At 41.0% G+C, this 25,332-nt stretch overlaps 2 protein-coding genes across 5 annotated transcripts in view; both read left to right on the plus strand.

Annotated features, from left to right (window-relative positions):
• The window catches only part of cep350 (centrosomal protein 350), a 37,135-nt gene extending 17,600 nt beyond the window's left edge, over nucleotides 1–19,535 (plus strand). The window contains exons 16-38 of one of the 4 annotated variants that reach the window (XM_030433130.1): nucleotides 938–1,113; nucleotides 1,389–1,552; nucleotides 1,906–2,016; nucleotides 2,187–2,327; nucleotides 2,513–2,652; nucleotides 2,891–2,998; nucleotides 3,089–3,279; nucleotides 3,439–3,653; nucleotides 4,482–4,760; nucleotides 4,859–5,008; nucleotides 5,202–5,362; nucleotides 6,965–7,087; nucleotides 8,654–8,904; nucleotides 9,033–9,226; nucleotides 9,467–9,608; nucleotides 10,153–10,313; nucleotides 11,444–11,577; nucleotides 11,687–11,739; nucleotides 11,832–13,720; nucleotides 14,242–14,787; nucleotides 15,309–15,455; nucleotides 15,797–15,919; nucleotides 16,161–19,535. In XM_030433130.1, coding sequence (XP_030288990.1) covers nucleotides 938–1,113; nucleotides 1,389–1,552; nucleotides 1,906–2,016; nucleotides 2,187–2,327; nucleotides 2,513–2,652; nucleotides 2,891–2,998; nucleotides 3,089–3,279; nucleotides 3,439–3,653; nucleotides 4,482–4,760; nucleotides 4,859–5,008; nucleotides 5,202–5,362; nucleotides 6,965–7,087; nucleotides 8,654–8,904; nucleotides 9,033–9,226; nucleotides 9,467–9,608; nucleotides 10,153–10,313; nucleotides 11,444–11,577; nucleotides 11,687–11,739; nucleotides 11,832–13,720; nucleotides 14,242–14,787; nucleotides 15,309–15,455; nucleotides 15,797–15,919; nucleotides 16,161–16,328 — 5,767 coding nt within the window. In that variant the 3' untranslated portion in view covers nucleotides 16,329–19,535. The remainder of the gene's footprint in view (nucleotides 1–937; nucleotides 1,114–1,388; nucleotides 1,553–1,905; nucleotides 2,017–2,186; nucleotides 2,328–2,512; nucleotides 2,653–2,890; nucleotides 2,999–3,088; nucleotides 3,280–3,438; nucleotides 3,654–4,481; nucleotides 4,761–4,858; nucleotides 5,009–5,201; nucleotides 5,363–6,964; nucleotides 7,088–8,653; nucleotides 8,905–9,032; nucleotides 9,227–9,466; nucleotides 9,609–10,152; nucleotides 10,314–11,443; nucleotides 11,578–11,686; nucleotides 11,740–11,831; nucleotides 13,721–14,241; nucleotides 14,788–15,308; nucleotides 15,456–15,796; nucleotides 15,920–16,160) is intronic. The other 3 variants (XM_030433132.1, XM_030433131.1, XM_030433133.1) reach the window with 3 other exon arrangements.
• Nucleotides 19,536–20,519: 984 nt separating this feature from the next.
• The window catches only part of qsox1 (quiescin Q6 sulfhydryl oxidase 1), a 31,856-nt gene continuing 27,043 nt past the window's right edge, over nucleotides 20,520–25,332 (plus strand). Inside the window, exons 1-4 of the mRNA XM_030433970.1 lie at nucleotides 20,520–21,040; nucleotides 22,545–22,645; nucleotides 24,595–24,643; nucleotides 24,932–25,034. Coding sequence (XP_030289830.1) covers nucleotides 20,749–21,040; nucleotides 22,545–22,645; nucleotides 24,595–24,643; nucleotides 24,932–25,034 — 545 coding nt within the window. The 5' untranslated portion in view covers nucleotides 20,520–20,748. The remainder of the gene's footprint in view (nucleotides 21,041–22,544; nucleotides 22,646–24,594; nucleotides 24,644–24,931; nucleotides 25,035–25,332) is intronic.

Genomic DNA, 25,332 nt, shown 5'->3' on the forward strand with positions numbered 1-25,332 from the left:
GTCAGCCAGCTTCACCACAGCTTGGGCCTGCAGCCAAAGAAGAGGAGAGAGTTCTTTTCTTTTAATCTTAGAGCCCAGTAGTGACATTTGAGCCCTCTAATGGTATTCTAAAGCCCAGGTAGAAGGTTCCTGCCACTCTGGAGCCTGTGTGTCCTACACAAGATAGGCAAAACATTCACACAGAGTATGTCCGTCTTGGCACTGTTAACAAGGCAGATTGTTTCACTTTAGTGGTGACTTCCATACTTTGATTCTTTATTACTTTTTTGTAGGCTGTGGCCGGCTGCATTCAAATCTGTTTCTGTTCATGTAACAGTTAACTGTTTAAGCATCGGGATCATGACAATGTTGTTGTGCTCGAGATATATTAATTAGGTCTGATTGTGGAGAAAAAGGCTGCCACTGTCTACTATCCGAATTGGGAAAGTAGAGCGAGCGTATCCTGATCTTGTCAGACATCACCCATGGCCTCTGATCATCTGTGAGCAGCACAATATATCCATTCATAGTGCAGGCCTCTCTCAGCAGGCTGCCTCAGTCAGTTCCAGGGTTTGCAGGACCAGGGCCCCTTTATTTCTTTTACATTTAATCAACCTGCTTCTCTGTTCAAAATAGCCAGCCCACTCTACAAAATGTATAATATACCACTTTCCTGTGTTTGATTTAAAAGGCTTTTTTAGAATTGGTTTACTAGAATGTGTATTGAATATTGTTTTAAAACCTATTGAATAGTAATGCCTGTGCACCAAAGCCCATTAACCTGAATGCCATAAATACATTCCAGATTTTCCCAGAGGATGAAGTTGTAGCAGCAGTCAGATTTTAACCACCGCTATTTGTGTGTAGGGCAAACACGGCATTCACTTTCGAGGTGATGGTTATCAACTATTTACCTGAGTTTTTTTTTCTTTCTTTTCTAACTTTTTTCTTTCGACAGTAAAAAGTCTTCAGCAGCCAGGCCCAAACAGACTTCTCCTTCAGGCTGGTCAGACCCTGGTTCTCCTCCAGCAGCAGACTCTCCTAGGGAGCCTGTGCGAAGTGGCTCCCTCAGGGTGAATAACCCAAACACAGGCACCACAGCTCACAGTGGTAGAGCAGAGACCAAGACCACAGGTAAATGCAACTCATATTAATATATCAAACAACAGATGTTGTATAAAGCAGGACTTAATTGCAAGAGTTTGGATAGTATACATTCTGACGTTTATGAAATGGGATTTCACCTGCGCCATATATTAAAACATTTGTAGACAAAATTTACAAAGTTTTATATTTTTTCAGCTGTTTGGTTTTGGACTCCTTAGACCTAATTGTGAATCACCTAAATCTCAGTGCCACACTCATTTATTAATCTTACTCTCACCCTCTCCACCCTTTCTTTCTCCCAGGTGAACTACAGTATTCACCTGCTGCCTTGCAGCAGCGTATGGCAGCAGAGCTCCAGTACCTCGAGTCCATTGAGGAGTCAGTTCGGCAGCTGGGGGACGTGGAGAGGCTGATGGGTGTATCCATGGCTCAGCAGGAGAGCGTGTCATTGGCCCAGATGCTTAAGGTGATGAAGAAATCTGAAATTATATGTGGCTAAAATGTTAACTTACACTCTTGTTTTGACATTTTTTGTATAGCCTCATGTTTGATTGTTACAACAGCACAACATCTAAGAAACTTATACCATAAGTTACAACATCTGCACTTGTTCCATATACATGTGAATTCTACATGGTTAAGAATCCCCGATAATTGCATTTATCTGGAATTTGAATGAATTAGTGATGCTGCATAACATCTACATGATAAATACTTTAAGAGCTTTTTTGGCTTCCATAAATTGCAGTGACTTACTACCTCACTAATGTCTGTATTGATGCACTGTATTGACCTGATCTCTGAACTTTGACCCTGCAGGCCAAGCAGCAGCGCCATGAGCATGACCTCTACGAACTGAAGATCAAGGCTGAAAGAGAAGCCCTGGAGACACAGCTACAGCTGGAGGAAAACAGGCAGAGAGTGGCCAGGGTACAACTACACACAAACAGTTCACTGATTAGTTTACTCTCACTGACAATATACAGTAAATGTGTATTTGGAGATGAAAGATTTAATCTTTACTTCCTCGCCTTTCAAATTGAAGGTATTAGTGCTTTAATTTTTATGTCTTTCTGATGTCAATGCTCGATTTTGTCCAGGCTCATATAGAACTGCAGGAGAGCTTGGCAGGAACTCAAAAAGAGACTTTGGAGGGCCTCCAGGAGGCAACTATGAAGATGATGAGTCAACAGACTGAGGCAGCACGGTACACAGCCGACGCTGCCCGACACATCAAGGAGGTTAGTAATCACTGCTTTTCTCTGTGCCTGGAAAACAGCCTGTGTCTTCATTTTGTAACAAAAGCTGACTGACTGTTGAGTTTCAGTAAAGAAGTAAAAATAAATAAAGAGGAGGAAAGCTTGATATCCAGTCTCAGACTCACTAAATCAGACTTTGATATGTATGTTGTGTTCTTGTCTGTCAGATGACAGAATCAGCACGATCGCAGATAGCAGGGGCTTTAGTCGTTCCCGCTGTTGCAACTGCTTCATCCATGTTGGACGAGCGAGAAGAAGAGCAGAGTTCCTATTCAAAGCAACGACGGGACAAAATTGACTCTGACAGGTAAACTTACACCTGCATAGTTTCATCGTGAATAGATTTTAACATCTCTCTAACCTACTTGTCTTGTTATTTCAATTTTTTTTATAATTCAAAACTTACTAAATGACATTATTAGTTGTAGATGATAAAAGATGCCCTCTGTTATAATTCTGGGCATTTCAAGCATTACCACTTCCGGATACATATCTGTAGTATCTGTACTTAATCTTTGTTAAATCTCCTGCATGTTCTCTTTCAGCTTCCAGAGTGATGTGTCAAGTAAAGGGAATAGGCCAGAGGAACCTCTGTCTTCACTGAACAGCCTCACTCACTCTGACTCTCTATCCTTCGGAAGACCCAAACTCAGGTACCATTTAGTAGTAGCACTGGACAGTACATTAGATTTGGAGAAGGGACATCTAAAAGACATTACACATGTCCTTTTTCCCCACAACAGCCCATCGCAGGTATCCTTGGACCACAGAGATAGGACAAAAAAAGAGGCTGTAGACGGGAAATGGAGGAAGGGGGGAAGTGAAGTGCAGCTGGAGAGGGAAGCAGGCACTAGCTCCATAGAGGAGGAACATCTTACAGCAGCAAATGACTCCCTCTGCAGTGACAACATCACCTCCATAGTGGATGATAAAGGTATCCAATGGCATGCACAGCTCTTTGTTTAATGCTAAAAATGCTATTATACATGCAAAAAAACAGTGCCACATTTATGGCATCTAAAAATTGCAAAGAAAGTACACACAGTTGAAGAATTAAAGTGTACATTGAGCTTTCCCATTTTTCTCCCTTTAGCAGACAGTACATCAGTGGCAACAGAGTACTCTCTCAAGTTTGATGAGTCCATGACAGAGGATGAGATAGAGGAGCGCTCCTTCCGCTCTCTGCTACCGTCTGAAGCGCACCGCCGTGGAACGAAGGAGAAGAAGTCCCATCACCATGAGGAATCAGAGGATGATGGATCCAATCACAACATGACATCAGTTTCAGGGGCACACAGTATCTTAAAGGTGAGATGGCAGTGTAGTCATGTAAATTTGGAGGCTGGCAAATTTGCCAGCACATATCCTTATGAGTGCCTGGCTAACGATGGAAGGCAGGTGTGACCACTGACCAGTGTTGGGTGTAATGCATTACAAAGTAAGGTGATTACAGTAACGCGTTACTTTGTAACGCGTTACTGTAACACACAACGGGCTGGGGGGAGGGGGCGGGGGCCGTCAATAATGGAACAGTGATTGAGGTATCTTTCACCATCACCGATTGGTTAGTCGCCACCCGCAAGGGGAGATGGGATAACAATGGCAGCGTCAACAAAGACAACTTGCCTGAAGACCCCCCTCCGCGTCAAGCCACTTTTGACGGTTGGAGATACAAACATTACTTTGAATTTGTTGAACGTAAGGAAAATAACTTGACTGTAAGGTGCACACTTTGTCCGTGTTGGAAACTTCTCTCCACCGCTGCTAACACTACCTCAAACTTAACGAAGCACCCGGAAGCACCTACAGAGACAGCACGCTTACACACAAAGCTTGTTGCTCAGGGACCGTGGAGCAACATGAATGTGACGAGTAATGTAACGAGTAATGTAACTAATTACTTTCTTCAGGGAGTAATTATGTAATGTAAGGCATTACTATTTTTGAGAGTAATGTGTAGTGTGTAATATATTACTTTTTTGAGTAACGAGCCCCAACACTGCCACTGACCTCACCTTACTTCTCCTGTTTACTTAACCCCCTGTAAATTTCCTGTCCTTTTAACTCATCTCTCATTGTTTATTGTTACTGTCACCCCAATCTAACCTCAACCTTTTCACCTTTGTCCTCCTGCAGTCTCAGGATGCAAACATGGCCTTTTCTGGTGGACAGGACAGCTTTTCACAGTTCACCATGGACATGGTGCGCCAGTACATGAAGGACGAGGAGGTGAGACTTCAGCACCAGGGCTCTCTGCTTCGTCTTCGCCAGAAAGCTCTTAAAGACAAGACCAAAACAGAGCTAGCCTGGCTTGAGCACCAGAAAAAGAGGCTTAGGGACAAGGGAGAGGATGACAAAATGCCACCCATCAGGAAGAAGCAGAGGGGCCTTCTGATGAAACTACAGCAGGAGCAGGTACATGTGACATAGTGACATTAAGTGACATCATGTGACAGTTGAGTTTTGTAGGACACTGTGATCTTAACCATAAAATTCTCTATGCTTGTTTCCAGGCTGAGATCAAGCGGCTTCAGGAGGCCAATAAAGCAGCCAGGAAGGAGAGGCAGCTGTTGCTGAAGCAGCAGGAGGAGATTGAGCGCATGAGAAACTCTACACTCAGACTGAAGGAGCGTCTCAAGTGTGCTGGGGGTGAAGAACCGCCTGTAAGTAGTGCAGCGGTCACTTATAAACTTCACAGGAGAAACAGATTGAAGGGCTTTCATTTCAGTATATATTCAACATAAGTAGATCTTAATGGAATTTAAGAAAGAAGACATAACTGTAAAACATGCTGCCCTCATTTACATTTTCTTTTGCTAATACTTAGACTCTCTGTGTGTCCATGTTTCAATTCAGGAGACTCCTGTGTCAGAAACCCCTGTATCTGAGGCAACCTTCCCAAACATGAGGCATGATGAGGATGTCCGCAGCCCTTCTCCCTCACTGTCAATCTCTGGAAGTGAGACAAGCAGCATCATGCAGAAGCTCAAGAAGATGCGCTCTCACATGGATGAGAAGTAAAGACTTTGATTTCATTTTTGATATATATTATATTTTTGATATTATTACGTTCTCTCTGCATACTGACTGATGAGTGACTTATAAGAGGTCATGCTCCCACATCAGTGTTTTTAACAGTGCTTACAGTAGGTGTATCCAGGTGCCTTTTCGTTTAAGGTTTGCTTTTTGTGCTTTTTAAGATATGTTCTAAATGCAGAAGAAATTATGATTATTTTTTCTTTGACATTTTGTCCAATGGCTGTGAGTCCTTTAACACTGCACAGTTTACACTTAGCGGGGATTTTATTAATATTGGTAAAGCAGTTTAGATATGGTTTCTGCAGCCAAGCAGCACTTCATTAGATAGTGTGCTATGCTGGGTCATTTTGTTGTTATTCTATGTCATTCCAACTTGACAAGTCATGTAAGTCAGAAGTTATTTTTCTATATATAAGGCTTTACCATAAAACTAAGCAGTGCTTGCTATCCTGCTTATGCTGTGGTTGTGTGAATGAGTGGATGTGAAGATAAGCATGCTCCATGTTGTTCTGAATCTAAACTAGACAAAAACCCACACCCTCTGCTACAACATCCCTCCTAATGTTAGATTTCTAGAACCTAGGATAGTACTTTGTTGGAGAATTTGTACTAACAATATTTTTAAATGACCATAACACTAATCTTAAAACTGCATCTTTCAGTTACAGAGGTATAAGGCAAACATAGGTTGTGGGTTCCATCAGTTATATTACAACCACTTGCTGTTGTTTGGACTAGTGACTACATGTGCTTGGAGTTCCTGTAGGTCCTCCAAGGTTTTAGACTTGGCATGCAGCTTTGGTCAGGTGATTTTAGAGCCTCTCATGACCTGGTGGCTCCAACAAGTGGGTTAATTGTTCTGGGGTTTAGGATTTATAAATTATAAATATAAATCACAGGCCAATCTTGCCTGTTAGGACTTCTAGCTCCGAATTTGTTTCAATTTAGACTAGTAACACCTCTTTTTTTCATTTTTGTGTTCCCATTTAGTTTTAATACATTATGGAGTCAGAATCACTATAGTTAGGTTTCGCTCGTTGCAAAATAAAATGCTTAAGAGGAACCACCAAAAGCAGACACATTTTTGTCTGATCATGCATTTACTGGCTTATTTATTGGCTTGCCTGCGTGCCATGATCCATTTTAGTCTCTTCCTTTCCCTCTGTCGCTCTGTGTTACTGTTGTCCTCCTGTTGATGATAGCTAAAGCACATTTATACAGTATGTTCAGCTTTACATAACATGCGAACAAAATTGTTTTTTTATTTTATTTAAGACTGTTACCTCGCAGTGTAGGTTGTTTAAGAATCCGAGTCCCTGATGACTCTGTCATTTATCCTACAACTAACCAACTCCCAAAACATTTTTGAAAAGGAAATACAGACCAACAGACCAACACTTTGGTTGCAATGAAACCACATTTGCTCATATCGCTCTTCTCTCTCCCTTTCTCTCTACTTGTCGTTTCCCTCTATGTGTTTTTAACCACCCCACATTGTGTTTGTGTGTGTGCGTTGTTTGTTTCCATACCCATGTTTGTGCGACTCTTGACGTTGTCTGTCACGTGCTTGTGTGTTGTAGACACTGTTCTCCTGTCCACTACTTCTTCTCTGTGTTCACGGCCCACCACTGGGCCTCCCTCAGTGTCTGTCTTCCCTACCTCCACCCTAAATTCCAGCTCTTTATCTACAACCAGTTGGTCAGGTACTGTACAGAGCTCTATTTGCTTTCCCAGCACCTCCTCTTTAACCTGCTCTGCCTCAACCCCACCCCCACCCCATGGAACATGCTTGTGTTCATCCACTGGCACTGTGACCTTGTAGGGGTGGGACTGTGAATGATGAGTGCTTGTATGTTTTTTTTCCCAGGATGGGGTTTGTGGGAGGAGGAGGTTTGAGTGAAAGCTTGAGGGGTGCCCAAGGAAAGCTGCCTCGCTGAAATAATCTAACCTTTTGAGATTTTCACTTTTGATATATTTTGATTTTTATGCCAGTTTTCAATATTTGTGTTTTCTGTCAGTCAGACTGACTGTATTACCACTAGTGTGTGCATCAAATAACACTGGTTGTATAAAAAATGTCATACATAAAATGTGATGGATTTTGCTACGTGAAGGTTAAAGGTTATGCTTATTTTAATAGGAGGCTTCCTTGTTGAATGGGAAATGACTTTGTGCTGAGATTTATGTGGTGTTTAATTTGTGACTCTCCCCATCTTTCTTCCTTGCCTCTTGGAATGAGTATTTCCATTGTTGTTTATATTGTGGCTGCTGGCTGGTCAGCTCAGCCCATTCATTGATACAAAATGTTTTGAGATTAAACCACACTACGACAAAAGGACTTTTGCAGAGAACAGATCAGAGACAGAGTGGTCTATCGCTTTAATGAGTCCTGTAAATCTTAACTAGCCCTCTTTATTAGGTAACTGTTGCATAGGATGGGATAATAATTACAAATGGCCTTTGGATATAATAGAGTTTGGGACGGCACTAAAAGAACTCCCCAGTCTGATTCTTCAGTATAAGGCCTGTCATCAGTATACATTAGGCCAAGAGAAAGGCCTCTGAATTAGATCAAGGCTAAATAATACTGCACTGTAATGGCACCAATAGCTGTGGGAGACCTCATTACGCAACAGTTATACCTGACATCTGAAGATATGTGTATGTATAAGAAACCCAGTGGATGCTGGACTTTCAAATAACAAATTCTACTGGTTTTAAAGACAACAGAACCCTTATGTTGAATTTTTGTTTTCCTTATTAGTCAGGCGAGTTCAGGTATTTAAGTTGTGTGTTACTGTACCCAAGCAGCATTCAGTCCCTGGATTTGTCTGATGCATGAATCTGACATCCTCACTGTTATTACCCTGCTCCTCTTTTATCCTGACTAACATGTCGTCACTTTATGCTTGTTTATTTGTTGGGTGCTTGTACACTTCCTTATTTCAATGATTATTGCAGGGAAAGCACTAAGTAAAGCATGTATTTGGTGTGTATGTATGTATGTTTGCTTTTCTGAGTGTTGGACAGAGGTTTGAGGTGAATTTGCAGTGATAGCTGATGTCCAGGTGATTTGGGTCTACTTGCTTTACTTTGTGATGCTATGATTGATTGTTCTTATGCTAAATGTCTTTGTCCTACGTCTCTTTTCTTCCTCATACTTTACTGTATCCCTCACCACCCCTCTGTATCTTCTCTCTCCTCGCCATCATCCACAATCTCTCTTTTCATTCTCTTCTTCCTTCATACTTACCAACACCCTTCTTCAGGTTCTTGACAAAGCGAGAGCAGCAGCTGATGCAGAGGCGTCACCATGCTGAGGAGCTGCTGCAGTGGAAACAGCGACTGGACCAGGAGGAGGCAGAGGTCCGTAGGATGGAAAAGGAGGCCCTGGCTGTGTGGGACAGACAAAAACCTCGAGACAAAGACATGGCAGAGAGTGAGAAGAAGGAGATCTCCAACATCAGCCTCAGTCCCAGTCACCATCAAAGCTCAGAGCCCAGAACTGACAGTGAGAAAGGTGAAGCAACATGATCATAGCTAGGTTAATGACAGATTTAAATCTAAAGGCAATATGGAAGCAGAGTGAAATTTAGGACATTTGTTAATAGAAATCACTTAATGTTAATCTGTTTTACATGTTTACAGATTATGTGAGTGACTGTACCTCAGTGACACCTGAGTCCAGTATACACACAGAGGCAGTGGGTTCCCAGCAGCCAGGAAGCCCGTCTTCAGTACAACCTGCGTCGGTCCCTGAAACACCTTTGGCCTCCATCCAGACCAGCCCTGCAAATTACACCCAGGACTTCACTTCAGCTTCCCAGTCACCTAGCAGACAAGTATGCATGAATTTGGCTTCCCTTCCTTGTTGTATTTTAGTGTTTAATACCAGTTCATTCTGTTTCTGTGGGGGCTGTTTGTAGTCTTTCATTGTGTGAGGGACGTGCAACAGGGTAAACATACATTTGTGAGTTTACTGTACATGTAAAATATTAATCCATGCATACCAGTATCAGTCCATCTGACTCCAAAGTAATTTTCCTTTATCTTCCCCTCCTCCTCCTGTTTATTCTCTCCAGTCTCCACTTAAAGGCAGCCACAGCCCTGCTGCCTCTCCTTCAGATAGTAGCAGCAAAACCAAGATGCAGCTTCGCTCCTCCTCCCGGACTGCCAACCAGGCCCGGATTCAGCCAACTGAGTCTCCAATGGCCACACAGACTGGTAAGTTAACAAATGACTCAACACACACACACCAACGAACATTTTTGAAGTGTGTAATAGTTTGTGAGAGTTCACAATGAAGATAGAAGGAGGTAACAGAGAGATTGGACATAATGCAGCTACATGCAGGCACTGTAGGCAGGCATAATGTGATGCTGCCAAGAATACATTATGCAAGCACTTCCCTGATACCTAACCTGCTTAGCTGTGTGATAGGAGGAGAGAGCCCTTTGCATTGCACTTAGTTATCACACAAGAAAAGACAATTTGCTGGACTAGCATTGTAGCTGAATGTGGTTAACTCATTCTCGTGCCACTGTTTAAACCTTTAATCTTTGTAAAAATATTTGTTCATTGCGTACAAGTGAAGCCACATGCACTAAAATGAACTTAACACATTCTTGGTAAATAAAATGTACACTAATCTCCAAAGAATTGGGTATGAGTTCAAGTGGGCACAGAGGTGGATTACCTCTTGGCTAATCAGAGATCTGGCACTGGTTTCACATTCTAACTGTGATTTATCATCTAAATTTGCCTTCAGAACCCATTTCAGACCAGAGTGACATAGAGAGCCGTATCAAGGCCCTGAAGGAAGAGCTCAGAAAGCGAAAGTTTATGGCCTACCAGCTGAAGAAAGAGCAGAAGAAGAGGAACAAGGAGCGCCTAAAGGCACAGGAGGCCAGCCTACTGAAGCAGCTGGAGGTAAATGTGTGCTTGTACATTCATTCGTATACTAGGGATGTCACGATTCTCCAAATCCTCGATTTGATTACATTTTCGATTCTAAGGTCACGGTTCGATTCTCAATTTTTTTTTTTTTTTTTTTTTTTTTTTAAAGCACAGGTTGCTATGCCATTTTTAGACTAGACTTTTATGCAATATGATATCTGACCTTTGTTCGCAATGTACCACCCTACATTGGCAAATTTAAAACATTTATTAACAACATAATGTAACAATAACTTAAATCTTCAGTCAATTGAAACTTAAACAAAATTACCTGCCATCTAGTTTCTGCAGAGCTTGCAAACTGTGGCTTTTTTGTCGACCACTCGAACTTTGTCAACATAACTCACTGGAAATCCAAAATACTTCCACACCGGCGACTTCAGTGAAAGAGGAGGGGGTTCAAGTTCTGTCTATGGGTCTCCTGCATCTGCAGTTGCCATTGTTGTAAGAGTGGCGTAGCCCCTTTCAGAAATAGGGCGGTGCGTGAGGTGTGTGTGCGTAAGGTGCATAAGGTGACAGTGGGCGAGCGAGAGTGAGGGACCGTGTGTACTTGCGGACACTAATGAATGAATGGGAGAGGAAGGAGAAGCGAAAGGAGTAGCAGTAGTAGACACAGCAATAAAGTGTACAATATAGGCTGCAGTTTGGCTGTGAATAAAGGCGACGGCTAGATACAGCAAAGCTCCCTGGTACTATTTCACGACCAGCTTAACACGTGAAAGGGGTTCACCCCGAAGGTAAACACAAACTTCGGCCCTTGAGAAAATCATCTCCCCTGTGCTTCCAGACCACGGTCCGGGAGCCGAACAGGAATGGTGTAACACCATGCTGTCGGTTGGCTAGCTGTAGCTAATGGCTTAGCTAGTAGCTAAGTTAGAGGAGGTTGACTCGTCGCACTTCAACACGTTTGGGTTTTTTTTACGCTTGGCAAGCAGACTGGACGTGAAATGGACGATTACATTTTTTAATTCAAAGTTCGAGATTGTGACTTAATTTTGGTCGATTTTGATTTAAAATCGAAATCTTGACACCCTTATCGTATACTAATCTATATAAGCAGATTTGTTAATATCTTAACTTTTATTGTCCTGTTTTCCTTTCAGAGTTATGACAACTTCATCGAGAAAACGAAGGCAGAACTGAACAAGAAGCCAGACTTGACACCTGACACAGAGTCCCAGATCAAAGACTCAACCTCAATTGCAGAGCAGTCCAGTATTAAAACACCTGCTCACAGGTACCACAAACAGCTGTAAACATGTCCTTCTGTCCTTCTCCATATCTTGGACTGTAATATGAGTTAGGAAAGACTGGGGTTCAATTAAAAGCAAATCCCTCTTTTTCAGGTCTGAAACCAGCAAAATCTCTCACAGGGGAATTGATGCTTCATTCGATCACAGTGAGTAATGGTCTTATTATAACTAATTTATACATTATGTACGGTTTTGAGTTTGATGCTCCAATAATAATGACCTTTTCCTATCATGACAGAAGTCCTTCCTCAGCCTGATCATAGTAGATCCACCTCAGTGCCTGAAGAATTGTCTGATGAAGACCCACCAACAGTCACTCCAACCCCATTGTACGGTAGCCCAGAGTGTCCGACCTCAGGACTGAGGAGCCACTCTTCTACAGAGGGTCTTTTGAAACCTTCTTCAAAGGAAGCCCAAACACAAATGATTGAGTCAGCGGATGAGAAAATTGATTCCCATCAAATATCTGACATTCAGGAAGAGCTGGAGGTGGAACTAAGCTCCAAGTTTGAGGATCAACATTCTGAACGTCTTCTCAAACTAGAAAAGGAAAACAGGCTTGACTCTCAGGAAAGGCTGTCTAGATCTAAACATGTTTCCTCATCAACAAATGAGGATAATCGATATTCTCCATCTGCTAGCCTTGAACAAGACAAACAAATTGAGTCAAGAGTAACATCTGAAGCTGAGGAAGCTGTAGAATTTGATATCGCCTCTAGTAAGTCACATTCATCTGCAATGGACCTAAAAATCTCACTGCATCCAAGCTACAGCTCCTCATCCAGTGACCATTCCTGCTCCCCTGATGCCCTCTCTTCAAAGAAGGAGGCACCCATAAAGGATATTGAGGCATCCTCTCCCGTAGCAGATGGGTACCATGATGATTTCGACTCTTCAGTGAATTCTTCTCCCAGGGAGGAGCATCAAAGTTCCAAGCCTGCCTCCTCCGAGATCAAGGTTTCGAGAAAGGATTCCCCAAGTGGAGCCGCACCACAGTATGACAGCCAGGATGAGGAGGTGGAGGAGGAAATGGCTGAAGAACAGAGTCACCATTCAGGCACCAGTGGGACTAGCCATCAGTCTGGACGACTATTAGACCTTCAAAACCAAACAGAAGACTCTAAATGTGAAAGCAAGGACATTGTTAATTCCAGCCACTCACCTCCCATCTCTCCATTGCAGACCCCTCTATCTCCTGTCAAAGATGAAATGTCAGGTTTTGATATTGGAGATCGGGTTCTCGTTGGTGGTGTTCAGCCCGGCACTCTCAGATTCAAAGGTCCGACCAGCTTTGCTAATGGTTTCTGGGCTGGCGTGGAGTTAGATAAGTCTGAGGGGAGCAACAACGGCACTTATGACGGGGTGGTATACTTTGAGTGTGATGAGAGCCACGGTATCTTCGCTCCTCCAGACAAGATCACACACCTGCCAGACAAGTTTGAGATATACACAGATACCACTGAGGACGAGGACTCATTCTTTGATGATCTGTCGGACAAAGGTGGGCATAAACGTAAAGCAGACAATGACAAGTCCAAAAGTGAAGGAAATCTGAACAGTAAAAATGAACAAACATCTCATAAGATTTATGGATCTGGAGATAAAAAGATCTCAGATGAGTCTGCGAACAAGGACAGATCCCACCTCAATTCACAGCATCCCATTTCTAATGGCAACACTAGGGACATCATTTTAGAATTTGAGGATGCACCAACCACCCTCCTCATCTCTGACATAGATGGGATTGGCATGGGGAAGCAGAGTCAGAATGAGATTACTACCCTTGATGAGAGAGAAGACGTAGACTTCCAACACAAGTTCACTCCTGCCGATCTTTCCACAGATATTGGGGATGATAAAAGAGAACAGAAGGATAGAGACTCATTGGACACATTTGCAGACAAGTTCCTCAACAACTTTATGAAAGACACTGTGAAGCAGTTTGCAGAAATTAAAAAGGTTAAAGAACAGAAGATTGAAGCTGCCAATCAGATAAATGGAGACCTGTTTCGTGAAAATGTTGAAGAGGAAGCCTGGTTCTCTTCAGTGGAACAAAAAGATGGTCTACCCTTCTTCCTACCTACAGAAAAAGAGGAGTTGTCTTCACCAGAGCTGTGTAACCGACCGGTGAGTGAATAGTTCTGTTTCTTTAGTAAGCTGTTAGTAAAACTTCACGATACAAATCTGTTATATATATCTTTTGTCTTTAATCATTGTGTAATGTCAGAGATTTTAGTTAAAATGTCATTATCAATGAGGAAACACTTTTAAAACGTGATAGTGCTGTACGTGATTGAAATGTGGAATTTCCATTGTGGGGAAACACCAGCAATCACATTAAGTAACTGACCCACAGTGCTTGTTGATTTGACCGGCTGAACCCTTGTTTTTGGTATGTGTCCAGCCAAAGTCCAACTTGATATTGACATACTTTATTGAATTTGGTGCTCTATGCTGAAAACCTTTTTTGTCTGATATATCCAACAGAAAGAATATTCTTCTAGACTAGTTTAAACCTGTGGCACCACGATCTATCGTTGGACATGTTCTGTCATGGAGCAGTTATATATGCATATTTATGTAAGACTCTAATCTTAACCTGGAAGTAAGCATGGAGTTCACTTTATCCTGCATATTTTTCCCAACAGGAGAGTCCAGTGTTGGGGGCCAGTGGTCAAGAGGAGCTTGCCAAGCGACTAGCAGAGCTTGAACTGAGCCGTGAACTGCTAGATGAGCTTGGTGACGATCAGGACTGGTTTGATGAGGACTTTGGCCTCAGCTCTCGTAGAGAACAGCAAAGACTCAAACAAAAACAGAGGGAGGAGGAGGAAGAAGCGAGACTGGGAGGAGGAGGGCTGGGGAAGTCTGGCTCATCACCTGGAGTAGGCCTGGGGGGGCTTGTCTCATCACCAGGTGGGGAGCAGCAGGTCAAGACTCCACCTAGACCAGAGCTGCCTCTCCCCCTGCCCCCCAAACTCCCTGAGCAGCCTGCCATGGTGGTGCCTCACTCTGCCACAGAGGTGGAGAAGATGGTCCATGCTGCCACTCAGGAGATCTGGGAGAGATGTGGCCTGGGCAAGGAGGGAGTGCTGAGCCTTGCGCAACTGCCAATCCCCAAACCCACACAAGAGTATCTGGGTGAAGAGGGCAGCAGCCAGGACCAGGAGGCCCTCAGCATCCGCAGCTACAGACAGGTGAAAAGAAGAACTTTCTCGACATGACAGCAAAAAATAAGGAATACCACACAGATAGTCTGGTGAAAAATGGAATGCATGTGTCCATTAAAAGCATAGTCTGTAAAGAATTCCTGCCAGTGATGCAGCTCACAACTCTCCTGCTACAGTAGTGCTAATTCAACAGCAGCGTTACTTGCAGTGTAGTCTGAAGACAGCACTTACTCTGAGTGAGTTCACTGAGGTTAAATGGCAGCCAAGTTCCCATTATGCAGTGGATTTCTCTGTGACTAGCATCTCAACATTTCAGGACTACATAGCTATTTCAGATGCCTTTGAGGTCAGACTGTTGCTCCAGATAATTCCTCTGCTTTTCTTTGAATGTAAAAGCCCGAGCTGTTGAGCAGTAAATAATGCTGACATTTTGACACGTTCTCTCGCATATTTATGGTCATCTAACGCAGGATTATTCAGCCTGAGAGACCTATCCATTGAAGCATTAAGCTCATTTTTAGTATCTCACTACTCTTCCTATTCCCTAGGCTGTTTACGACCTGACGTGGGAGATGCTTCAGGAGATCTACACTGAGGAACCCAACACTGATCAGCCTCAGTGGGTCAAACCACATCGGGTCAAGTCCTCCTCCTTTCATAGAGTAAAGACACCAGGGGACATCACCAAAATCCAGGTACAGTGCTGCAGGACAGTCCCCATCCACAGAAAAAGACACTGCTTTTATGTTTTTGAATTGTCCCAAACTTAGTTACCCTCACTGTATTTCTACTATTTTCCTATATTTTAAATTGCTAAATAGGTTATTAGATTATAGTTCAGCAGTTTGTCTTTTATCTTCCAAAGTGACTAGAAGAATAAACAAACTTCACAATGTAGGTTTTTTTTATTTACCTTGGTTGTCAGAAAAATGGAGTCAAGCGTTTAAGTTGTATAAAGATTCAAAAATCCACACCTTTTACACAAATGATGACATGGTGTGTTTTTTTTTGTTTTGTTTTTTACTTTGTGTACCAGGAATTTATTGCAGCAGAAGTACTGAAACTGTACGGTCTGACAAAAGATCAGAGCCAGAAGACTGACTGGCAGAAGATGCTCAAATTTGGCAGAAAGAAGCGGGATAGAGTCGATCACATACTGGTAGGTCACAAAATTAAATGTTTTGTTTGTTTGTTTGTTTTTTTCATTTTTGAGATAGAATCGAAACCAGGTTGTATATTTTGAGGTTTAAAGGTTTGGCACATTGATATTCATGATTACAGTATTTAATGCTTTATCTGTTAACAACTAAGTAGAATTGACCTGGCTGAAACTTATTTTCTGTGCAATATGAACAATCGATATCACTGTGCTACAGTAGTTGACCCGGTTTGTCTCTCAGGTTCAGGAACTCCATGAGGAGGAGGCGCAGTGGGTCAACTATGACGTGGACGAGCTCTTTGTCAAGATGCAGCTGGCAGACAGCATCTTTGAAGCTTTGCTGAAGGACACTGCAAACGTGCTGACGCTAATTTATGACAAGAGGGTCAAAAGAGACACCCTCTCCTGATGGCTTTCCTGCTTTGATTTTAAACTACAACCTCTAGCTCAACCCCAGTCTTTCCTCACCCCAGTGAACTCCAACCACCCTAACGCCGCTCGGTCTTCCACCAGCTGATGTGCCAACAGCAAACCCTCAGATGCCTTCAGTCCCAGCATTACCTCTCACTAAACAACTCCTACTTATTTCTGTGACATTAATTTGCTGAATTTGCGTCAGCTGACTATAGGTGGTTGAAAATTTGTTCTACACACAAAATGCCTCTCAAGCAATCCAGCCTTGTTAAACCTTAACACCATCTGGTCTCACTTTCTGATCTGGTCCTTTTTGTAAACACCAGTTGGAGAATGAGTAGATGTTTTGATAGGATGGACTGTGCCATTTGTTAGCGTTTAAAGTCCATTCATGCTGCTAAGATGATTGTTCCAGTCGTTGACTGTGATATAAGATCCACCTGGAACAAAAATAGGTTGTTAAATTTTGTAATGAATTTTAAAGTAAATGTATATATGGATTCCAAAATTGTAATAGTATAGCAGATAAAGAAAATACAGTGCAGTTTACAGGTGATTTGACAGTGACATGGTCGTGTGTTGACTCTGTAATCCAGCGCATTCAAATTAAACAATGGTTAAACTTTTACCTTGAGGGTGGACAGCAATGGACAGTCCCTCATTGTGTAGGTCTGTAAGCCTGCCTTAAAAAACGGAAAAACTAGTTGACAGCGTCATACATTGCAGCCTTCTTGCTTGTTTCAGTTATTCTTTTGTCCAAAATCTGGTCTTCAGCAAGAATAATGTATACTCATCATCATTGTTCTGCTGCATTGTCTTGAAATTAGAAAAACAAAATCCAACTCTTTTCACCCAATATGGATATGAACACCCTGACACCCTTAAAACTGAGAGTGAGCACTTTCACTTTAGAATGATTGTTACATTTTAAATCCATTGTGCTGGACGAGAGCGACAACACATGACATTTGTCACCAATCAAACACTGACACTGCGTTGTATTGAAATGTCACTGATATCGGATATTGTATGAAACATATTGTGTCCGCAATTATATTATTTATTGTGCGAAGATGTTTGATTAGAGGAGAGGAGAACATTTTCAATTGTAAATGACCTTGTCAACATATAGAGAGAAGATTTTAACATCTAATGAAATTGTAAAAAAGCACAAACAAATGTGAATGTGAACATGGCAATATATTATGTAGGAGGTTTGAAGAACTGAAACAAGAGAAAGAAAATGGGGGGAAAACTTTTAGTATTTAAACGTAGTGTTAATTAAAACTGTTCTGTATGACTTTGATTGTGGCCACAACTGTCCAATTGGTCAACGTGATCACTGTGTCCCACTTTCGTATGATATTGTAACATTTTGAGGCAGTTTAAAAAACCGTATGAAAACATACAATGAGTGTTACTGTGCTGTAACCGAAGCTTTAGCCCCCCATTCAACATTGTCACTTTTTTGTGTTAGCATTGAGGGACAAACATGACCATCAACTTCTTGTTCAAAATCAAGTAATCTTGGTGTCCATGCCGGCGTTCACTCGGTCGCTTTTTTGCCAAGCAAACAGTGCATACTCAAAACAGGGACTGAGTGTATATTATGTAAGTGGCACACACAGGACTGACAATAGTCACTTGATATTTTTAGAACCACATCACAGGCTAGTACTGAAATGCTGGATTTGAACCTTATTTATCCTACAGTCCATTTACGTTCTCTGACCTGAGAAAACACCTTTTGTTGTCTCGTCTCTTTATCAGTTGTCCTGGTAAAGGTCACAAGCTGAACATTTGCCTAAAACACATCTAGTCATGTCACAACATGGCGATATGCTCCACTTGCTGCTGTGAAACATTTTAGCATGCAGCAAGTCAAAACCAGCCATCAGAATGTAGCCTGGCAGTGCAGTCAGACAACAGAGGTCTTTCTCAACATTCAGTTTCAAGTGCCTCTTTGAGTTGAGTTGTAGATTTATAACTAACTTTGTTGATGTTTCAACATCCTTGGACCTATTTTCTTTGAATGTCTCCTTCAACTGCTGTATCCTACAATTTTATAAATTATCTTTAAATAACTTCTCTTCCTTCTAACTGGTTAGCCAATACTTCAGTTTCTGCCTTATCCATCTCTCTGTATCGATGCATAGTTGAGAAAGTTTTTTTAAACCTTCTAATTTTCCTTTGCTTCAGCCCAAGGAAATGTTATTATGCTAACAGAATCAATAATTCACTCTACAATTTCACCTGATGCTTGTCCACATCTCCTCTGTGTCTGCATATAGACACAGTTGAGTCATTTTATTGATAAACTATCAGGAACTACTGTGTGGACACAGGCTGCATAGTGCGAGCCATAGAGCTTATGAGGCCGAGCACGTAGGACTCTTTCCAAGGGCTTACTTTAGTCCTCACTGTCAGCGCTGCTTAGATCCAACAAACTGTACAAACTCATTGAGGCACGTGTGACAGAGCTCCTTAATCTTCATTGACTGTTCGGAGCTAAAGTGACCTTAAACTGAGTACTTCATCTTTTTCTACTGTCGATGTTTTAAGAGTTGCTAAGGGGTTTCAAACTGTAAATTATATAATGTAGAAAAAGACCAAAAACATTTGACACCGACCTCTCCGTGCTGTATGGCTTGTATGTCTGTTCTTTAGGCATATGTAACTGTAAACTTAGAAACACTTTCTGTAGGGCTTTATTGCAAACCCTCTAGGATTGTCCTCTTTAATTGATTGTATATGGGAGGAAGTAAAGTTTTCCTCTGAAACTATGCAGTACTTGGTCTTATGCATTGCTTTATATGTGTGGGCCAAACAGCTCTGTAGATTTAATAAACCTTCTAGTAGCTTGAAGCTGTTTGGTGTAGGGTTGGAGTGGATCTGAATTGGCACGGAAAGATTTGATCATCAAATTAACCCAGTCAGACAAGAGTTCCCTGTTCGTCTTTTGAAAATGTTTATGAATATTTATAATAATGTGCTGTGAGTGTGCGCTGAGTGCACTTAAAGACTTGTACAATTCTTTTATGTGTGTAAATATACTGTCCATCCCATCTGACCCACCGTTACTGTAACCTGAGCGATTGTTGTAAAATAAACACTGTTTACTTTGCAAATATGTGCATAGTATATATTTGTTAACTAAATGACCTTTGAAATTGTAAATAAAGCTTTCATTGTTTCTAAAGGACTGCCGACTTGAACTGTATTTAGTGCAGCAGTTACATCAGTGCTGTTGTAGCACTGACAGCCAGCCAAAGATATCCCGACCAAAAGCAGATGTTAAGATTTGTTGTTGCTGCAAATCTGGGATGATGTGTTTGGATGTGGTTGGGTGAGAGTTTATCATTGTGTCAGGTCACATTGAAAGCACTATACTTTATGATACTTTATACATCCACTTCACCACAGTATTGAGGCAAAATTGCCTTTTTACTCCACTAAATTTATTTGATGACTTATTGCATTTAAATCAGGCAATCAGATTAAAAATCTAAATTCATAAAAACACACATTCTGATAATCAGATAAATGCTGAATATCAGTATTGATAGTTTTTGATTGCCCAGGCCATCAGTAATAATCAGTCGACCCATAGTATACAATATGTGTGTGTGTATATATATATATATATATATATATATATATATATATATATATATATATATATATATATATATATATATATATATATATATATATATATATATATATATATATATATATAAGTCGATTATCAGAACAGATTTCTTGTTTTGTTTTGTTTTTTTCAAGCTAATGCTAGTAAAATAGATTGATTTCAAAATCTGCTGTTTTGGCTCTGATGCAGCGTGTCATCTGCAAAATCAACTAGGTTTATCAAATAAAGATAGTAGAGTTAAAAAGTACATGTTTGCCCCTAAAGACAAGTAGAATGGAAGTTTAAAGCAGCGGAACATGGAATTACTCAAGTAACTCAAAATTGTACTGAAGTAGCCTCCAGTACTTGAGTAAAGTAACTTTATTTATTTATGTATTTATTTATTTATTTGTTTGTCAAACTCATGGCCCATTGTTTTTATGTTGAATAATTAAAGAATATTAAATATTAATACGCATTAACGGTTATTTCCTGTATGAGAGCCGTGCAGGGGCAAAATTGTGTCCGTGTCACTCAAAGCGCTGACATCATTACATTACATATTGTTAGCGAGTTGAAGAGAAGGGAGAGTGTTTGTTTAGAGGGTGTGTAACTTTGTCAAGAGCGGTGTTTCCGTGAGGCACTGGGTAGCTCGACGGGGGGAGGATCCATGCAACCTGCTGGCCGGGGGGGAAAAAAGAGGGAGAGAAAGTTGTGAGAAGTTTGGTGAGTCGGTGGTTCAGACCGACCGTTAGCGGCAGCAGCAGCAGCTCGGACGGGGAAGATGGCGCGGCGCTGCGGCCGTGCCACGTCTTGGCTTACTGGACAAATAAAGATACATCCCGGGAAGATAGCAACGTCTGCGGTTTGGCTCTGTTTTTGTCTTCTTTTTCCTCCTGCCGCGGAGGCCGGACTGTACTCCAGTTCTGACCAAGTCATCTTGTTAACTCCGGATAATGTACAGTCGGTTTTGATCAACTCCACAGCTGCTATAGTTGCGGAGTTCTACGCGTCGTGGTGCGGACACTGTGTCGCCTTCTCCCCCCTGTACAAAAGTCTGGCGAGAGACATTAAAGGTGAGTGAGGACCTGCTGCAGGTCACGTAGCTAACAACTATTCACAGTGGCACTTTGTTTGAATATTGGTCTTGTATAATCATTCCTACCTAACTATGAGCTTGGCTTGTTAACATGACAAGCCAGCTAAATAGGGCTTAATAGTCTATAATGAATTTCTCCGTGGCTTAAATGTTGCCAGGGTAACACCCCCTGTGTCTTTTATCATTTGAATGGAGACAGTGAGAGCACCAAGCTGTCCTTTCTGTTAATTAGAGCATGTGATCTAATGAAAATCTCCTATGTCTCTCCATCGCATCCTCCAACTGTTTCTGTAGCTCATGAGCACAAGGAAAATATCCCACAGCCATGAGATTAAATATAATTAGAGTTATAGTCGAGGGCAAAGTCTCTGATGATGGCAGGAGGCCTGACACAGTCATGGGGTATTTCAGTCCTGTGTTTCAGTCAACAGAGGCAACAGATCTCTTGGTGTGCTGTCAAGTGCCTTCAGGGGTGAATAGGGTCATCTGCTAAGTTCACCTCAGAATGAATATTCAGTCATTATCTTCTCATTTCCATGTTGATGAGAAGTCCAATGAAGTTTCGGCCGATGTGGCTTTTTTCAGGGCTGGTGCATTAAAAATGTTAATCTTCGGGTCGAAATTTCAAACAACCAGTGATGGATGAACAATTTAACACTTTAATTTTGACAAAGTACAATTACCTCAATAACGGTCCTTAAGTACAAATTTAAGGTACCTTACTTGAGTATTTCCATTTTCTGCTACTTTAGACTTCCTCTCAGCTACATTTATTTGATACATTTAGTTACTGGATACTTTGCAGATTGAGATTACTCCCTGTTTATTGGCTATTGATTGTGACGTGTTACCAATCAGATATTGTTGGAGGTGGGACATTGTGTGAAAGGATGCTGCATCAGAGCCAAAGTGGCACATTTTTAAATCACTTTATTTTATGGGGAATCTCACAGAACAATCACAGATATTGATTAATCAGAAAACGTTGAATATCTGCCCTCAGCTTCGAAGCAAAACAGAGATGCAGCATTCTCCTAAACAACTGAAGTAGATGGGGACTAAAACATGACTCCATACAGTTTGTCCAGTGTAATCTAAACTCTGGAAGCCCTGAGATCCCAAATTGATTTGAAAAGATAATATTTACACTTTCCTGGCATTGGTCGAGCTCATGCAGCAACTTCAGACAAAGTGTGTGCTAATACTTTAAGCTAAGCAGCTACAGGGAAGATTTAGCCTCTTAAAAGGGTAACATTATTAAACAAGTTCCCATCTACTTCAGTTGTTTAGGAAAAGGCTGTAACTCTATTTTGCTGTGAAGCTCTACAAATGTTTTGTGGACTAAGGTAGTAGACATTGTCACACATGGCACAAGTACAACCCAGGAACACATCCAGTGTCTATAGACTGTGTGGTTTGCAATAGACAGCACTTTATTTTGACTGTGGCTCTCTTTCTCCCTCTTGATGTCTGTTCTTCAGAGTGGAAGCCAGCTGTGGACTTGGCAGCTGTAGACTGTGCTGCAGAGGTGAACAGCAAGGTCTGCACTGGCTTCGGCATCACAGGGTATCCCACAATAAAGGTATAATACAGTAAAAAGTGTTCACACACGGCCACATACTGTGTTCTTCCAACTTTCAAGATTGGTGCAGATCACCATGGGTAGATCCCATTAGGAAATGATAATGATGGTTTCCACTTTGTGTACTGTTAAAGACATCAGAGACGTTAAAAGCAAGAAAGTCTTGGAGTCTTAAGCTCATTTTAGCTTACTGTTAATTATTGAAATGATGCTCTCATTATAGTCTTTACCCTGTGAAAGACACGTGTACATGTGTAATCAAGAAATAAACAACAAACAGAGCACCCTGTGTTCTGTTTCCAGTGTATAGTGTTATTTGCAAGAATTGACAGTTAATAGCAGATTATCAGATACACAGAAAGGTTCATTAGTTTAAAAAGTCTGTTATGATGTCAGGTTGTTTTTGAAATTGAGTAAGAAATAATCTTTTTGCTGTGGTATTGGATGTGGTATTGTTTATTTTCCTTAATTAAAAAACTTAAGAGAAAAGCAACCATGTTGAAGCAAAACTTTTTTTTTTTTTTTTATCCTTTAATCCATGACGTTCATACGCAGGTTGGTGTACTTCATATTCTTTCGTTCATGTGGCGAATGTGGTGTTCTTTCATACACTATATTTCTAGAGCTGGACTGATTGCTTGAGACAGATATATTGGTATAGGTGAAAGTGCTGTCCAATATGCCCCAATATGAATACTTTTTTTTAAATCATAATACCCGAAAAGATGCATGGGGGGATTAATAATCATTAAATTCCCAGTTAAGTTTATTGTTTTAGTGCACAGATTTAAACAATAAAGTCAAACTGTAAGATATCCTGCCTCCATTACCTTTATCTTTGTCAAGTGCTTTTAAGACCAAATATTGGTGTCGAAATTGGCCACAAAAATCGAGTAACAGTCTGATTGTACCAATTTATGTTTCCTCTGCTTCTATGCTACATTTTCTGAACTGACCATAAAATCAGGAATGTTCGGAGTTTTGTTTGAACATGTTATTTAGCTCCCATTTTTCTGATACTGTATGTTTAATTTTTAGTAGCATGTTGTGTAGAATGTGTAGAAAGTATCTGTGGAAACAAAATTAATATTTGGTGGTGTAAAGGTATTTGATAAACCAGGTCAATTCAAGAATTTAACTTTTTATCTTTTAGTGACCAGGCTCTATCTTTCCTCTTTATTAGTGTTTTTCAGTTGTTTTTATAGTCACAATTTCTTCAGTGGACTTATTTTTTATATTTCTGGAGCCATTTTAAATAAACACTGAAATGATATCAGCAGATGAATATGTTATGTTTTGTTTTATTTAATCTAATAGATAACCCTTTTTTGGGATAGTTTGTCATAACTTTGAAGTACCTTCAGCATCGATAGCATTCACCTTGGATAGTTATTATTGAATCAAGGGACTTTTCCCCTCGTCTCAGTTGTTGTATTAAAATTCAGTGTAAATTGCATGTAAGAAAATGCTATCATACATGATTTTCTGGATGAGAAAGTGATAGATTGGTTTAGATAGTTCGGTGCAGAAATCTTTTCACAATCGAGTTAACTTTTGCCAGATCAGCAGGCACACTGCAGAAACGCTTTAGCTCCAAACATCTGCATTTGTGTTTGTAGCGTATGTGATTAGTCAGCAGTAGTGTGCATTTGAGACTCTGCTCTCAGTCATTCAGCGAAAGCCAATGAAACAAAGAGCTCCTTCTGTTTGAACACACAGCGGAGCTTCAACATCTGCGACTCATTTTAACCAGGAAGGATTTAAGGGTCAAGATGGGCCAGGGGGAAAAGCTGCCCCCCTACCAAACATTACACAACATCGCTCCGCTCCTCTCATGGTCGTGTGAGGGCTGTCTTATCTCATCTCACTTCTCCCTTTCTCTCTACTTCCTTCATAACCCAAACCTTCTCTCTCTCTCTGTCTCTCTCTCTCTCTCTTTCACTTTGCAGTTCTTTCATGCTTATTCCAAGGCTGATTCTAAAGGACAGGCTGTGAAAGGTACTACTGCACACAGAAGATATTCAGGCCAATAAAAATAAATGGTCTTTCATATCAATCGAATGGTGTCAAATTCACAATTTGCATACTGATCATAGTTTTATCAGCCCTTTGTCTCATATTTTATTTGTGGCTTAGTTTTCCTTATGCAGATTCTTGGTTTTATTGCATTTATGATTTGTTTGTATACATGCTCAGGTAGTCATTAGTTTATTCTGGTGAAGCAACATTTTGCATGAGAACGAACGGTAGTGCATAATGTTCTCTTGATGCTATTTGACCTTCCAGGTTTCCCTCGGGAAGTTCGGGGCCTCCGTCACATGATCATAGACATACTTGAAACCCATGCGGAGCCCTGGCCCCCTGCCTGCCCTCCACTGGAGCCCACCAGGTACACATACACATTAGTCCATTTTCATTGTAGGAATTTAGCTGTTAGATTTTCTTGAGTGATTTTTATTCAAAAACCTTACCTTTTATTGAAACAAGGAAAGCCTTTCATGTCCTGATAAAAACACATGTAAAACAATACATATAAAGAGTAGAGTACACTTTACCATAAACCATAAAACAAGTTTACAGTGCATCTATAGTAGAAGAGGTAACATTACATGTAAAACACCTACATTTGTATAGCTCACTTTCTATTAAAAGAGATTTGATTTGATAAAAAACGGAGCAGCTTCTCT

The sequence above is a fragment of the Sparus aurata genome, chromosome 11 (assembly GCF_900880675.1).
Source record: "Sparus aurata chromosome 11, fSpaAur1.1, whole genome shotgun sequence".
Classification (NCBI taxonomy): Eukaryota; Metazoa; Chordata; class Actinopteri; order Spariformes; family Sparidae; genus Sparus; species Sparus aurata.